The sequence below is a fragment of the Acipenser ruthenus genome, chromosome 16 (assembly GCF_902713425.1).
Source record: "Acipenser ruthenus chromosome 16, fAciRut3.2 maternal haplotype, whole genome shotgun sequence".
NCBI classification, from domain to species: domain Eukaryota; kingdom Metazoa; phylum Chordata; class Actinopteri; order Acipenseriformes; family Acipenseridae; genus Acipenser; species Acipenser ruthenus.
This window is the reverse complement of record NC_081204.1, coordinates 13936270-13952457: the sequence shown is the minus strand read 5'-3', so window position 1 is coordinate 13952457 and position 16188 is coordinate 13936270. Positions and strand designations below refer to the sequence as shown.

The window sequence follows — 16188 nt, the reverse complement described above, 5'->3', positions numbered from 1 at the left end:
CTGAGGTGCTGAACACATGCAAGTAATATAGTAGTTCATGCCCAATCCCAAATGTGATGACTGTCTAATGGGAGTTTCAAATAAGCCTACAGAAAAGTATAAATAGATACGAAAGGAAAGCCTCCCTTGGGACTCCTTGCATGGAAACTATGTTCAGTTGCCTTTGTATATAAACCCAAGCACTGTAGAGATGATTGTCAGAAGTATAAATAACTGTGGAACTAGCTAGTTATATAACCAAGGGTATAAGGATGGTATTTACGACCCCTGCAAGTTCTCTGACTAGAATGTAGTGTCATATGGGATAGGTGTAGTCTGTACGGAGATTATATTTTTATATTATATATATAAATTAAAATATGATCATTTATGGCAGAGGGCGGTTTTCAAAATGAATCAGTTTTAGAACCTTCTACAAAATAGGGCCAAAGTCAGAATTGGTTCATTTAACTGCACACACTTCAAAGCATCTAAAAACAGTGTGTGTGCACCTATAATGGAATTGACCTTTTTTTTTAAAAAAAGGTGTGCTTGTGTTCTATTTAACATGTAAATAGCAGCAGTATTTAAAATGCATTGAACAGTCCACCATGTGAGTTTGCAGCTAGCAGCATTTCAGGATATATACATTCATACATGCAAACCTAGACATATTCATACCGCTAAAAAAGATTGAACATGTTAACATGCACATTTATACCAAGTGTAATGCCAGCTGTACAACAGTGTCTGTTTTGAATAGCAGTCACACTTTGCCCTTGCAATAAATTATTCTTGGTTTCACAGACCCTGATTAGCAGCATGTTATTTTAAGATTCCTGCTAAATCTGTGGGTGAAACTATGCGGATAGGTTTTCAATGGCATTGTTAAAATTAGGAAGTTAGAAACCCTTCCTGAACTTTCACATGTGGAATCAGCAGGCTTCCAGCTGACAAAAAAAAAAAAAGGTTCCAGAAAGTTGAATACCACCCGTTACAAACTTGAGCCACCCACAATACCACTCAGCCATCAAAACATTCCTGACTGTGCAACGTATTAACCTATATAAATGGATTTAAAAACCCAGTTTGTCAGATAACACTGACGGTGATCAAACAATCCAGTATTGTTAATTGATTAAAACTGAACAATTGTGTTACTAAGAGCTCTTCAGGTGGCAGTATTTTCAAACAAATCTTAAAATGAGGTGCTTTTTGCCATAGTGTGAGCGATCCATTGGACAGCATTGATGTCAACATTTTATTATAAAAGGTTGTTTAGGTGCCTTTGCTGCGTGAGTTGGAATGAAAGCAGCAATGGTGAATAGATGTCAGTCCTGCGGTCAGTATTAGACTACTGGTGACAAATGTATTCAAAATCTGTGCATATATAACTAAATCAGTGTTTAAAGCATGTGGCTTGACTAGTAGCTTTTGGAGTTAACACCCAAAATGAAGCTGGACAAACCAATAAACAAAATGCAATTGGAGTTTCTGGGAGCTCAAAGATCTGTCTGCAAGGAAGACCAGCAAGCGCCGTGATGGTCAATTTGGCAGACGTGAGGCGAGGCAATGTTTAAACCATTTTTATAAAAGGAAAAGAAAAAAGGTCAAGAAACTTTGTTGACTTCAGACTCCAAAAATAAATACTAGGTTTTACAGGCTTAGGAGCAACATAGGGCCCAAAACTTTAAAGTGAATGACTTTTTTAAAAAAGCACATTGATTAATTCAAATCAAGTTTGTAGTTCACAAAACCTTTTTCAACTGTGAGAAACTATTTATGAATTCTCATTTTTCAAAAGCAAAAAATATATATGAATATTTTTTGTAGGTCAAATATGCATGTGCATTTGAAATCCCACGCACACAGGCAGTGCCAATACCTTCTCTCCGTAGCCCCGATCTTTGGTCATCATCTCCCGGAGGGTTTGTAGCACTTTAATACACAATTTCTCTTCATTCTCCTCAAGCAGCTGTTTTGTATGTTTGATTAGCCTGCAAAACACAAGACAAGCTGATTCACAAAGAGCATCTCTAAACCAGACTTCTTACTGTACCTTATTAACAGTGCATCACAAATTGTACAGTAACACTGGTTTGTAACACTAGTGTAGAATCTGATGCATGCAAGAATATTGTAAACTGACAACTGGCACTGAATCAGAGATTCTAAATTTCCAGAAACAGAGCAAAGGAATAGTCTAAAGAGTAGAAATACTAAAAGTGAACATCGTTTCTTTTCATCTGTATATTGAAAACAATTTTATTAAAATGGACAATTAAAAAGCAATGCAAAACCTAGGACTATACAGTAGTCTATTTCACTAAACCTGGTCAGTTCAAGGTTAGGCCATGTTGACAGTACATTGTAAAGCGTTCTATTTTCTGTTCAACGGCCCTTCCCAGATTACAATATTTCACGTTTGATTTTAGCTCAGTCCCTTTAAAAGCGATATGAAATTGCTTAGGTAATGTCTTACGATTAAAATAGTTTGATGAAACTCTTGTAGTCTACTTCTGCCCATATCGCTGCTGTTGCCTAAAAGCAATCTATTATTAGCACCTGCAAAAATCACTGCCCTCCTTTTCTTGTGTTAAACGATTTTACATTCATTTAGGAGTAAGCACATTTCAGATTACAATGGTATAGCTACAACCAAACTGAAGCCTACAGCACAGGAAGCGATTCGATACAAGGTTCATATAAAAAACTCAAGCATTTGTTTCTGTTAATTAGAATTCCCAAGCTGGGAAAAAAAGCAGTTGAATTTTTAAAAAGATGCACCATTTTCTTGCTAATTAGCAACAAAATCTGAGGAATAGAAAAGGACACTTTAAGAATGTATTAAACCATCAAGTGCTAAATTCTAATTAATTTGGATTAACTCCCACAGAAAGAGGATTAGAAAAACGCAATCACAGCACTCATAACAAGTTTAGCCTTTTTAACCTGACTTCCAAATACAATTGTTTTTATTTGCTTATTTTTATAATTGTGTTTTAATCTTTGCTGACATGTAAAGCACTTTGAGATACTGTGTTATGCAAGGCACTATATAAATAAAAAATTGAAATTACATGTCAATTCTCAACATCTATTTAAAATATAGCAGGGCAGTCTTTAAAACAAGAGGTTCAGGGGGCTATCAAATACAGAGTGGAACTATTTTTTAGTTCACAAAAAAAAATTCAACAAAATGACGAGACTCCACACCCATATGGTCTATTGTACCGTGACACCACAGTCAGTCACCCGACTCAGACACACATGGCCCAGGAAACACGAGAGCGCTTTTCTCACGGGTACACCCTGCACAGGTCAAGGATCAAAGCAATATAACAAGTACTGCAAGGTACAATAACTTTACAGGGCAAAACTACTGAGCTCAAGAGCTAACAAGTTGAGTCATATAACCAGAAATTCACATGAAGGGTGGTGGCTGTCACTGTGTAAGTGCGCCTATTCAGAACTCAGAGTCATCATCACAGGAGGCAGCCTCATGAACTACACATCTCTTGGGTTAGAGGTTTTGCTCTGTAGCTTAAAGGCCAAAGATGATGCATGCCAATTAATGTTCAGATTGCAGTAAAGTGGCACACATTGCTTGTCCATGTTTAACCTTCTGGGGATTTTGATGAGGGAAATCTGGTCGAAGTATAAAACAAGTGCTTAAAAACAATGATGTGCTTGAATTTCATTCCTCTCTCTCGCACTGTAAATGATTTGCCTGATTCCATCAAGCTTTACACTTTTTAGCAACTACATTTTTTCTGATTACGATTTGTAATAAAAGGTTTTTGTTGCAGCTAATAAATTTATCTGGCCTAGCTATTGACAAAGATGAACATACTTGGTTTGTTCCATTCATTAAACACATGGGAAGTACCTTTTACAGAGTCAATTCCGTCTCAGCCTCAGAAAGGCATGAACGGAGTTTGACCTTACATTAGGACACACATGGGTTCCTGTACAGGTGTCACTTTTGAAAATGCTCACTGACATAGCATGACTAGACCAGGTGCAGTTCATTGTGGTATAGTTAGTAGTGCTAACCCGAAACACTCCCCCCCCCATCCCCCCCATCCCCCCCCCCCCCCCCATGGACCTACTTGCAGATGAAGCCTCCGCTCTCACACTTCCTCCTGGCATCTGTGTTCTCTGGGAAAAGCAGCTCTGGCCGATGTAGGACGTCCACCAGCACGGAGAGCTCAGCCTGGACCAGGGGTCGCAGCCGGTCCTCCAGCGCAGATACGATATCCTGAAACACAATCCCATAGCCCAGCCTGCCATTAACCAATCAATCCCACAGCCCAACCAGCATTATCAACATGGCAGTCACACCACAGCTTACATGCCAAAACCATTGGTTTTATTCAGCTTTATACAAAATGGCAGAATGTATAAGGCCATGCTTCTACTTGAAATCAGTCGTGTTCCGTTTCGATCTGAAGCAGATAAAAAGGGGAATAATTTACTGCTGTTGAAAGGTTGAAGTTAGATGAAGGAATTTATAAAATGAGAATGACACAAGAATGGAAAGCATGTGAACTGACTTGTGTAACTATCATAGACTGGATTCAAGACTGAAGATGGAAAGAGTGGTAGGCAGTACCAGTTTGACATTGAAACAAGTTTAGTTATGAGTTTTTACAGACATGGTTTAGAAACTTCCAAGTACTTTTCAATTAGGTTCTGAAAGTTTCCATTTTTTTAGGTTCATTTAAAAGGTAGAGGCAACAGTTCAACCCACTTAAACTTGTGAACCACCTGCTTTTCAACAGGGCTCTGAACCTTGGCCCCATTGGATTTTCTACCGTTTGCAAAGATTTTGCAAAAGCTAACATAGGAATGACATTGATTATATGGATACATATATTTGATGTGTGGCCATTAAAACATTCAAAATAAAAACCTATCAAATGCACTGCTAGCTCAAGTGTTCAGATTAAATTTCACGTTCAGGAAGGGAGGAGGGAAGACTGATGATAGACATGATTGTGTGGGCTATAGGCCAGATTGCACAAGAACAAGTCTTAGAAAAGACTTCACTTGTATCCTATCACACTCCATTCTTATCACACTCCATGGTTATTAGAGGCTTTATCTACAGACTTATTCTAATGAACTCAAGGGCTTGTCTCAATGCTTGTGACAAAAGGTTTAAATAAACAGTAGATTCAAGTTCAGAATTATTTAGACAGTCATGCACATTTCATTTGCATACTAGTCTAAATTTGTTCCAAAGCAATGGTTTTGCCTGGCAAAATCCCCCTTTGACACAGGGGTTTGAGTGAGTGGAAGATACGCTGACAATGGAAAAATTGATCTTCCCCGTTCGTATAAAAATTATAGGTTGGTCTGTAACCACATAAGCATTTGATTGTTAAAATCCAGTTTTCAAGTGTGGATTACTGCAGTGAGCACCATTACGGAAACTGACTACAACCACCATGATGTTCAGCATAAAGAATGGGACTTGCAACTTCTACTCCGGATAGGCTAGCCAATGAGAATCCTTGTTGACCATGTCTGAGCCAATCAGTAATGTTGAAGAAAGCTGGAGAAAGATCAGTTTATATGAAGGATTTCAATTCCGTTTCATTTTTCAAAAGGTTTCATCTTTAACATACTTTGTTGAAGCCCAGTGTTTTTATATACATTCATGTAGATGAGACTACATGTGGACAATGTTTGTGCTTGACTTGCATATCTGACACCTGGAAAATAAACCAAAAATTGGTTAACTCAATTGATCTTGAGTGCGAATCTGAATTCCCATTGGAGCTGGGCAGGTTTTTTGTTTTTATTTCACAATTTGTAACAAACTGCAAGTCATTGGCCAAAGCAAAATTTGTATGAAGAGTCTTGCCCAATGACTTTTGTGAAAGTGTAAACATTTTGCCACGAGTCAGTGGTTGTTTTAGGTTGAAGTATACTAAACACACCTAGGGGAGTGCCGAGGCTTTACAGAGAATGATTAGAGGAATTCACCAACCACCAGTTTCATCAAAATAAAATACAGTAGAGTAGCTGTGATAAAACAGCTATGCAGTGAAGTTTCAGGCATGCATGAACTCGTACAAGGTGACAAGGTTATGCATTTGCATTTCCAAAACAAACCAAAAAAAAAAAAAAACGCTGTTTGCAAAACCTACGCAATTGGGGAAATTTTCAATGAATACATTTACAAAAACAAAATCAATAGGATACATCAGGGACTGAAGGTTGCAGTAATCCTGAAGCCAGTTCTGGGTTTCAGAACTTCCTTCTAATGGTGTTGTGTTTGGCTTCTCATTGTTATAATGAGATGGCATCTGCATGAACTAGTCAGGCTTTAGTATTTGGCAAGACCCTTCTGGCTATGTTAAACACACTCTCCTTCAGCTCGGGTCATTTAACTGCACGAGACAGGCCTTACCAGAGGGTAAAGCCCTCCTCTCCAGTTCCTGTTGGTTAATTGGTTGACTTCATTCGTGAATTATATTTAAATGATCAGATGTTTGATTAGGTCACTTAAACAACGCCCCAGTAGCAGCACAAACAACCTACATTAGTAAATTAGACTCTGTGTGACTTCATGATGTGATGAGAAGTACAATCGTTTCAGAGTAGATTTAGTAGGTGTCCATTGATCAAACTCTTAATGTTTATGTCAAAAAAAAAAAAAAATCTCCATGAATGGGTGCAAGTGCTAGTTTCAAGACACAACATTGTCATTAGTTATTATATGGTCATACACATTTCAGAGGATTTGAGTTTTTTGATACTCTCAATACTGTTAAACAGACTTGATACTCCATTCAGGGGATTAGGATTTAGTAGTTGTCTCTCTCCCTTTAACTTGTTTTATATTTGGGCATGGTGTTTTAGAACTAGTCAATGGCTTCAACTGAAACATGTCCAGTCATTCTTGAGTTCAAGCTTATAACCACATGAACAGTTTGTCAAATGAACAGACAACCCAGAAATGTCTTTGTAAACGTGTCGCACACCAGACACCAATGTTCTCAATAAAGCTACCACTAGTAAAATGACAGAACTATGTATGATGCTGGGTGCCAACATTGCACCACGCTATATTTCAGACCCCCTTCTTGGCATCGAAATGTGCGTGGATCTACATGATGCCATACAAAGACGATTAGAAACACCAATGTTAATGGCTGACAAACTTAGAGAGATGCAATGTCCTCAGCAAAAAACACTGAAAACCAAGTTACATGCAGGGAAGATGCAAGAACATGCAAGAGGACTAAAAAATACCCCAGTATGAAGGTGATCTTCTACCACAAAACAGTGAACTCTAGAAAAGGAATATAACAAAAAGATGAAGCTATGTCAGAAAAAACAATGCGTGTCACAGTGGTTACAAATCAACATGCTACAAATCTGTGGTGGTGGTTTTCAACTGCAGCCCCCTGCTTAAAATCAAACCATTAGAAATATTCTGGTCATTTAAAGATGCAGTTTTGCTTTCCTTTGCAGGTTTAACTACACTGGGACAGATATACACTCTAGTGTTTGGCCACACTCAAAAGGTTAGGACTACCCAAGATCTAAAAAACTTCATTTTTAAAACTGCTACAGTTCCATGATGTCTACAAAACAAAGGTGGATTGCAGGGCTCTATATTGGCAACAAGGGCAAGGTGACAGCACCTTTGTGTCCATTTTCAATATAGGAAATAGCATGCTGCAGCTCGCATGCTCAGTGTTAGCGGAGTCCTGGTCTGAGAGCATGTAACACAGCCAGCTCTCATGTTTTTACTGTACATGTAACCATTTGTTTTAGTAAAAAAAAAAAAAAAAAAAAAAGGTTTCAGTGAGCTGGTTCTGTTATTTTGATATGAATACACCACAGTAAACACAGTATCATATTGTAGATATTTCCAAACCAAACCACTCTTTCATTCCCACAATCTGAAAGTTAATTAAATCAATGGCAGTTTTTCTACTGCAATCAAGCAAGCTGCAGTAAATTTAAATTTTGAATTCGCTAAATGTTTCCTAATTACAGTCCCAATGTTATATGCGTTCTGTGCGCTACATTTACTGTTTTTTTTTTTTTTTTATTATGGCAGCTTCTTAATTACCGTGCCTGTTTCTTTGGCTGAAGTCAAGAGATATTATCAGCTGTTCATGTAACTAGATCAATTAAAATCATCCTCCAACTCCTGAAGGCAATGTAACCGAATATATTTGGGATAGATGCGGCTGCTAAAAGATGCATCAAAAAGATAAATCTGTTCGGTTAACTCAACTTTTGACCTTTTGCAGAGTTTCAGTTCTTCATTATAATTATTTTCTTTTAAGTTTCCATGTCATTTTGTTAATGACACATGTGCAACACACAAACCTAGTGTATTTTTATTTCATTGTTAAATTTCTTGAATGCAACATTCTATTTTAAGCTACATTTTTAGTCAACAGTACTCACACAAGTTTGGTCACCATCACAACTGCTGCATGAAACGGGGGTTATTGTATTCTGCCGCATTCAGAAATACTGACACAAGTGTTCTGTATGGAACTGGTGCGGCCAGAATTCCCGTAGAGACACATACATTATGAGGGGCATTGCGGCAATTGAGAAGGGCACCCACGGCAATTTATCGCCGTTAATTTTGAGCCCTTCAACTGTGAAACATTGGCAATCTAGAGCATCTCGGCTCCCTCGTTACCTGAAGCCGCTCTATGATGTTCCTGTAATCCTTGCAGACAGGCAGGACCGAGTCTCTTCGGGTCGCGTTGCGGGCAGACATCCTCCAGCTCAGAGCCGTCTTCTGAACGATGTTGTGGGATTTCAGGAACAGGTTGTTCACCTGGCTGTCCAAGTCCACTGGGATGGCAATGGCTCGGCTTTTAGCTAGCGAAAGGAGACACACAAAAGCATTAAAAAATAAATAAATAAATAAATAAATAAATAAAAAAACACACTAGGAAAGTTTTTCAAGTGGACTTCCAGTAAATTCTGTGTTGTTAATCTAAGCGTTTTACTACTTAACTTCGACCTTGCTTATAATTAAACTATACAATACATGCACTTAAAATGCATGTAGCTTAATTTCTCTTTACCATCCCATTCTGTTTTATGATTTTTGACACTATTCTAAATGGTTCTTATTGCCATTCCTCAAATGTTTTTTTTTTTCTTTTTTTTTTTTTTTTTTAAGGGAGTATTAAAAAGGTGCTTTCACCAGAGCTCAGGGGCTTATAGCCTACGTTAATATTTCTATGGCTGACTGACGAGCAGCTCCTGAACTCAAAGCACCTTAATGCTGACAACAACAAAAAAATTTGAAGGTACCTACTGTACTCTTGAAAGTATGAATCACACACTCAAGAACTATTATCCATCAATATGTTTATTTCAGGTAAATGAGGCCTGGCAGTTCAAGCAGGGTTATCCTTTTTTTGGGGGTGGCGGGGGGGGGGGGGGTTTGAAAAGCAAAGGTGATTGGCACTCTCAGCACTGGAAGACTATCCTTACCTACATCGGAGAGCACCTTAATACAGCTCTCCACAGAGCCCTTCTGCACTGGCAGCAGCCAGTTACAGTGGTACACCCTGAACACTCCCTGCAAGAGCTGGACAAACACTGGCTGGCGGGTCTGAGGAGAGAGGAGAAGCAAGTGAGTGCTCACTGGCATGCTGTATACAAGTCAACTGGCAAATGCATTTCACAAAAGCTGCCCTTCATTACTTGGAAAATATAGAACTACACCGATTGGTTAATCAAAAGTAGTGGTGGGAGGAGTCAGGAACCAACTTGCAGCTAGCTTTGAGCTCAAAACACAGACTCCATCTTAGTCCTGTCCAGGGCTACAAGCCAGCAGAGTGTGTAATATATAGATTTTATATAGATATATCGATATTATATATAGATATTACATCGATATTATATATAGATATTATATAGATATATATAATTTATTTATTTTTCATCAAGCGATTTAAAGTTGTGAGAATGTATCAGACCACACCATCTTACAGGGGAGCATAAAGGAAAAACCCACCATCACACCCACTAGCAGCACTAATTTCCAACACTGAACCAACCATTATGGCTACTTTATAATTTTAGAGTTTAAGAAATCTACAACCAAAAAAAATTAGTACATATAAAAAATACCATCTATATCAACAGCAAACTGAGCTAGCATTTTTTTAAATAGCACATCTGAAATATTTAAAACTACTGTACGAATCACAAAAAACTACACCACTAAAACACAACGCCAAATTAATGACCACAAATTCACTTTAGAACACATGGGAAATTAAAAGAAAATAAAATCAGCAGAGATTTAAATATTTAAATCACCACTTGCTAAGCAGATACATCATTTAAATGTAAAACACTTTCTTGAAGTGGTCAATCAATATTTGTATTAAGTTGTAATGTTCAAAAATTAAAAAATTAAAGTGGCTTAATTAAAGACAGTTATACTGATAATGAAAGCATTCCATTATATCCTGTGGAAAGAGAGAAGAAAATCTCAGTGCTAAAATCAATAGGGTTGATTGTGGTTGACACAAAAAAAGGCTTGCGAGTAAGAACTAGGGAGGAAGTGAAATGAGTTAAAACAGGATTTAAGGAGACAGATTAGAAAAATAATTACATTTATTAATTGATGATCAGCTATCCAACCCTACTTTATGTTTGGTGTTTTTTTTGTTTCTTTTTAGCAAAACAAAGTATAACTCATTATGTTCTGATTTAACTAGAGAGCCATTTATGTGATGTTTTATGTGAAGAATTTCACGATGCCTCAGTATTTCATTCTGAATGTCCTTTGGTGGAACCTAGGGTTGTCTAATGTCAATCCAGGAACATGGAAACACCCACAATGGTGCAGCCCATAGCGGAAAAGCATCACCTGTCACCATTTCCTTTCCATATCGGTGCAAAGTGGTCAACCTTCCACAATGCACCCACAGTAAACTGCCCATATTTCCATGTGACAAAATGAGATTGCTCTAAAATCCACAAAACCCAAAAGCTTAGGGGAGAAGGATTTAACACACCAGTCTACTTTAAACAAATAGATGCAATACAATACATTTCACATTTCCCCAAACACCTGTGAGAGCAGTATGGTCACTTTTGATCTAGTACAAGTGCAGGGGATACAGAGGACAACCTGAAGAAGGATACAAGGCAGTCTTTTAAACCAGGCACAATCCTGGCATTCGAATGCCCTTTGCAATCCAGCACTGATACCAGTTCATTACCATGCTGGTCCCGACACTAAACTCCAAAAACCACACCTCTGTGCACAAAACCATAGCAGTTACTGTGTTAAGAACACACTCCAAATACCTTGGTTATTTTTTCCAAAACAGTAGCCTGTTGCAAAGAAGAAGAAAAAAAAAAAGGATTAAAAAAAAGGAGGCATTAGTAACAGTCTTTAAAAAGGGAAGTGCTGTAGAAAAGAGGAACCAGTTTATTATGAGAACCAGTTTTGGGCATTTCTTAATACAAAACAAATTATTTGTGAAGTGCAAAAGGTAAATTCTGAGAATGTGAATGGAATAAAATTAGTGTCAGGTTTGTTAGGATTAAGGTCACGTTTACATGACGAGTCAGTTGCATTTGTTAGTTTTGTAAAATATTCTGTCAGTTTATGGCTGCAATACAGCAGAAAAATGTCAGCCCCCCGGATGAGGAAAATTTGCTTCCAATCTGCTTTTAATACCTGCACAAATACTTCCTAAAGGCAGTTACTCCAGAAACAACTAGTGTGGGCATTCCATTCTTTTATTCCTGAGAATTTCTTTGTACTTAAAAATCCTTGTTGGTTCACAGGCCAATTTAAACTCACTTTTCTTTAAAATAAAACATTTAAAAAAAGTGAATTACTGGCTAGTGAGAGCAGGTGAGCCCTGTTGTACAGGTGTTTAGTAATGTGCGTTTTAATAGATAACTGTTCAATAAGCCTTAACATTGACACACAGGAGATGCAGTACTGCACATAGAAGCTTAATTTGTGTTACTTTCATAGGTCACCTGAAGGTAGTTCACAGGAAAGGAATATTACTTCTGGTCAGTTAATAAATATTGCATGATTAAGAACAATGTCGCACTCCAATACTGTGTGTGGGAGGGGGGAGGCGGAAGGGGAGGGGGTAGGAAATTGGTCTGTGGATTCTGGGCACTATTTCATGTTCCGGAACTCCAACCCCCTCATAAAAATCGGTTCCCAGAATTTCAATGATGATGCAGTTTCCCGGTTTATTTCATACAAGTAAAGGCACTTCAGTGGAAAGGATTAATCTCCAACACTTTTGAAGCCAACATAAGCAAACTTAACTTTGGGGGGGGGGGAACGGGGACGGACAAATCTCAGCTCGTTAAGTTCTTTGACCAGAACATAGCACAAGCAGTAGTGTGCAAATCTATCAGAACATTCCACTGCTTTTGATTTGCTGTGCATATGAAACCAAACCACTAAATGAATCTTGGAAAAATTGTTACAATAGCTAAATTAGTGATTGTCCAATTTCATTGATGACTTTAATAGGCCAGCCATGCAATCAATTTAAAATGGTAAGAAAAGGAACAAATAGCCACAAATGGTAAAATGCATTAATTTAGATTAATTACATAAAGATTAATTAAAAAGCACAGTGTGGTCAAACAAACACATTCACACGTGTATAGTTTCTGTATCACTGACTGGAAATGGTATAGACTATAAAATGACAAATCTTGGTGTCATAATAAAATTTGCACAATACTGCAATCTGGAACTGGCAAGGAGTATTTCAGGGGGTGGTGCGTGTGGAATAGCCAAAGCACACATAAAAGGTCTTCACAGACAGCAAGCCACTACATTGTTACAGGAACAAATGTATTTTAATGATCATCTTGAATTTGTTAAATGTTTACAGTGACAATTACCTTTTAGAAAACTAGAAACATAAAAAAGGTTAAGGCAACTGTTCTACTTGGGTACAACATGTCACGTACTCACATACTGGTTATAATGAAAGACCTGTAGGAAAAGAAGATGAAAAGCCTCTCCGAAGTGAGAAGAATAAGACTGGGGTGGGAAGACATGATGGGGTCACTTGGCAAAGATTATAAAAATACAGCAATGTCACTCCTGTTAGTGTCATCTGCCGCTTAGCACCACATTGAAAATGTCTGGCCAGAATGTAATGGGAGTCAACAGGGACGAGCTCCTGATAATATAACTGTGGTTATCATCAGACTGGTTAATATCACTCACTGATCTCCACCCCCACTTGCTATCATTGTAGGAAATAAGATTTACATGTAAAAGGTACTGTACTGAACTGTTTCAAATACAAGTACAGGAAGGGATTATAGCCAAAAAGATCACTGCACAAATTATGCCAAAACAGGCATATTTGTTTAATCAACAATGCTTATTTTGCCAAGTTACTGGTGAAATCCTGGACAGTCAGCTTCACTTATTGTAAACAATTTAAGTGATATTAAAAGGGTTTGACTGATTTACAGTATTAAAAAAGTAGGAAGAAACTACTCGGAACAATTTAAGTGCTCCCTTCTGTAAGCAAGTTGGCTCTTGCTCGTTTTAAACCTTTACAATTTGTGTATTACTCTTGGAAAATGAGTCTACAAATGCAAGGCTGTGCAAGTTGATGATATTGCCTCTCTGGTCAATAACATACCTTTCTTGTATGCCACCACCCCAGACAAAACGACATTACATGAACACTCAGGCCACTATAAAGCTCAAAGGACTTAAACACCAAAAGGACAGAATGGTTTTAGGATTATGTACAAAACATGTCCCTTATGAGCTTCCTTTAACACAAGAAGCTATTCGGTAAAATTAGTTCAAAACACATTAACACAATTTGATTAGCATTTCAAATAAATATACTGCCAACCAAGCATGCATTGAGGGCATGGACTGGTAATGTTCCTGATGCACCCAGAACAACGTCAAAAACAAACAAACCCTGTGTGCTCCATGTTCCTTGCAGGATTACCTGTAAACTTGTACTCTGGTCTGAGAACGGGGAGCTGAAGAAAGTAGTGACAATGCTCATCACAGTCTCAGTCACGTATCTCTCCAGGATGGTGTCTGCATGTTTCCGGTCGCTTGTATTGTTGCAGACCTAGCATTTAATTACAGGAGATGGCATTTTTAACAATGATTTCATGTAAATCTGGTTTGGTTGAGGTTAATATCTTTGAATAAAAATAAAAAGCAAAATGCATATTTTTTTATAAAAACACCACCCTATATTAACCTATTTTCATACAGAATTGGGTACCACTCTAGGAACATTAAAAATAAATAAATAAATAAATAAATAAATAAATAAATCTCAATGAGTCTTCCATCAAGTCTAGATAACCGTCTTATTTCAGCAGGCAAACCCAAGCTACAGAGGTTCCGCAGGAAGCCACTGAACACAGACAAAAAGCTGATAATTCATCAATTTAATGTCGATCCTGTTGAAGTTTAAACATTTAGAATTCTTTAGAGAGATCTACACTCAGCTAAAGTTGAAGTAGTTACTGTGAATAGGTTCCAATGAGGACGTGACCGATAATGCCCCTGAAAGACTTCAGCTTCTATGTGCTAGATGCCGTTTAGGTTTCTCCTTATTCCAAAACTGCAAATGAAAACCCCAGAGACTTACCCGACAGATATCCACCAGGAAGTTCTCAAAGAGCTTCCACATGTGGTTACTTGTGTAAATCTCCTTCATTTCCACTTCTGTGTCGACGTAGCAGTGATTCAGGAAGTTAACGTATGCTACCTTCACCTGCAGAGAAAATAATACCGGAGCAAGTTATCTGTTTATTTCACACAAACAAACATGTACATTTACATTTATTGCATTACCTTTACATGGAAGGGTTTCTATATAAAACCACCACCAAAAGCAATACTGGTTTATTATTTGAAAAGCACATCATGTTGTCCTGGCTGGTTGTGATTGTGGAAGGGGTTTTGAAATGTCTAACCCTTGTATACTTACAGGCTATTGATAAAAATGACATACAATCAACATAACATTCAACATTAAACTGAACGTCCACAGTGCAAGCTTTAAAAGTACTGTTGGAGTTAGATTTGTAAATACTTGTGCGTGTGACTAGGTTCACAATAATATGTACCTTAATATAAATTAGAATACATTGCCAGTTCATTAGTTACTTGAAGAAAAACTTTCAAAATATTACAAGTCCAAAAATGTAAACAAAAAAAAGGTCAATGTTTTAACCCTGTGTGAGCTATCCAGTACCAACCCATTTTAAAATTGACACAAGGACTGGCAGAAGTAGAGATTTATTTTAGCTGCAAATTCTACAGTAACTTATCCTCTGAAAGCTATTTACAATGAAACATTCAATTGTTCTAAATTTTGAAATAAATAAATGCAGTTCAATGACAAATGTTTCAACTAGTCTTTCAATGTCTTCAAAACATTGGTCATTACAAACACATGTTGCATTACAAACCCGAGTCCTGGCTGCAGCAGTACAGTGTGTGCAAGCTTACTTCAGGGATGCAGTCCTCGTGCGTCACCACGCGGACGATGTCATCCAGAGGCAGCAGCGAGTTGCACTTGATCTCCGTGTAGACGTTCTTGCCCTCCGTGCACACAGCCAGCAGCTCCACCAGGTGAATGTGGTATATCAGGGAGCTGTTCACATCCATCCTGTCCCGTTCAGAGCGCATCATCTGGACCAGAGTCTGGAAGGAGGCTCGGTCGTTGTAAAAGACCAGGACGTCCTCTCCTGCATTCACAAGCTGGAACACAAACGAGTAGGGCTTCAAAACTGGAGTGAGAAACGCTGAAGTAGCTGGCAAGCATCAATGACTCCTTTAGGATTTATATAAATAATGGTATTTTCACATGGACTATGAAGGTATAGTGCTACAACACTTCTCTTCCTCTGTACCCCATCTGATCCATGTGACTTGGGAGCTACCGACTTGGGACCTTGCATTTTGACATCCCTCAACTACTCACCCCTTAGCCGTCCATCCAGAAAGAGCTTGAAGACCCCCTTTTTTGGGGGTGCCATTAAATTTAAGCTATTTCACAATGTTCACTTAAATGGCTACTAACTGCCGTTTACAGTTTGTTCTTCATTAACAAACTTACACAAATCAAAAAGCCTAGTTCTTTAAACAACAACTTGGTACGTACCTGAAATATCAGTAATCTATAAACTATTCTTGTGGTTAAG

The 16188-nt window shown here is 37.9% G+C and overlaps 1 protein-coding gene across 13 annotated transcripts in view; it reads right to left on the bottom strand.

Moving 5' to 3' along the window:
- The window catches only part of LOC117412304 (inositol 1,4,5-trisphosphate receptor type 1-like), a 171396-nt gene that overhangs the window by 82936 nt on the left and 72272 nt on the right, over window positions 1–16188 (bottom strand). For 7 of the 13 annotated variants that reach the window (XM_058988874.1, XM_058988877.1, XM_058988875.1 and 4 more), the window contains exons 32-39: window positions 15494–15745; window positions 14628–14753; window positions 13968–14096; window positions 11305–11331; window positions 9472–9592; window positions 8663–8847; window positions 4092–4240; window positions 1865–1976 (exon numbers count right to left, since the gene is read on the bottom strand). In XM_058988874.1, coding sequence (XP_058844857.1) covers window positions 1865–1976; window positions 4092–4240; window positions 8663–8847; window positions 9472–9592; window positions 11305–11331; window positions 13968–14096; window positions 14628–14753; window positions 15494–15745 — 1101 coding nt within the window. The remainder of the gene's footprint in view (window positions 1–1864; window positions 1977–4091; window positions 4241–8662; window positions 8848–9471; window positions 9593–11304; window positions 11332–13967; window positions 14097–14627; window positions 14754–15493; window positions 15746–16188) is intronic. The other 6 variants (XM_058988876.1, XM_058988885.1, XM_058988879.1 and 3 more) reach the window with 1 other exon arrangement.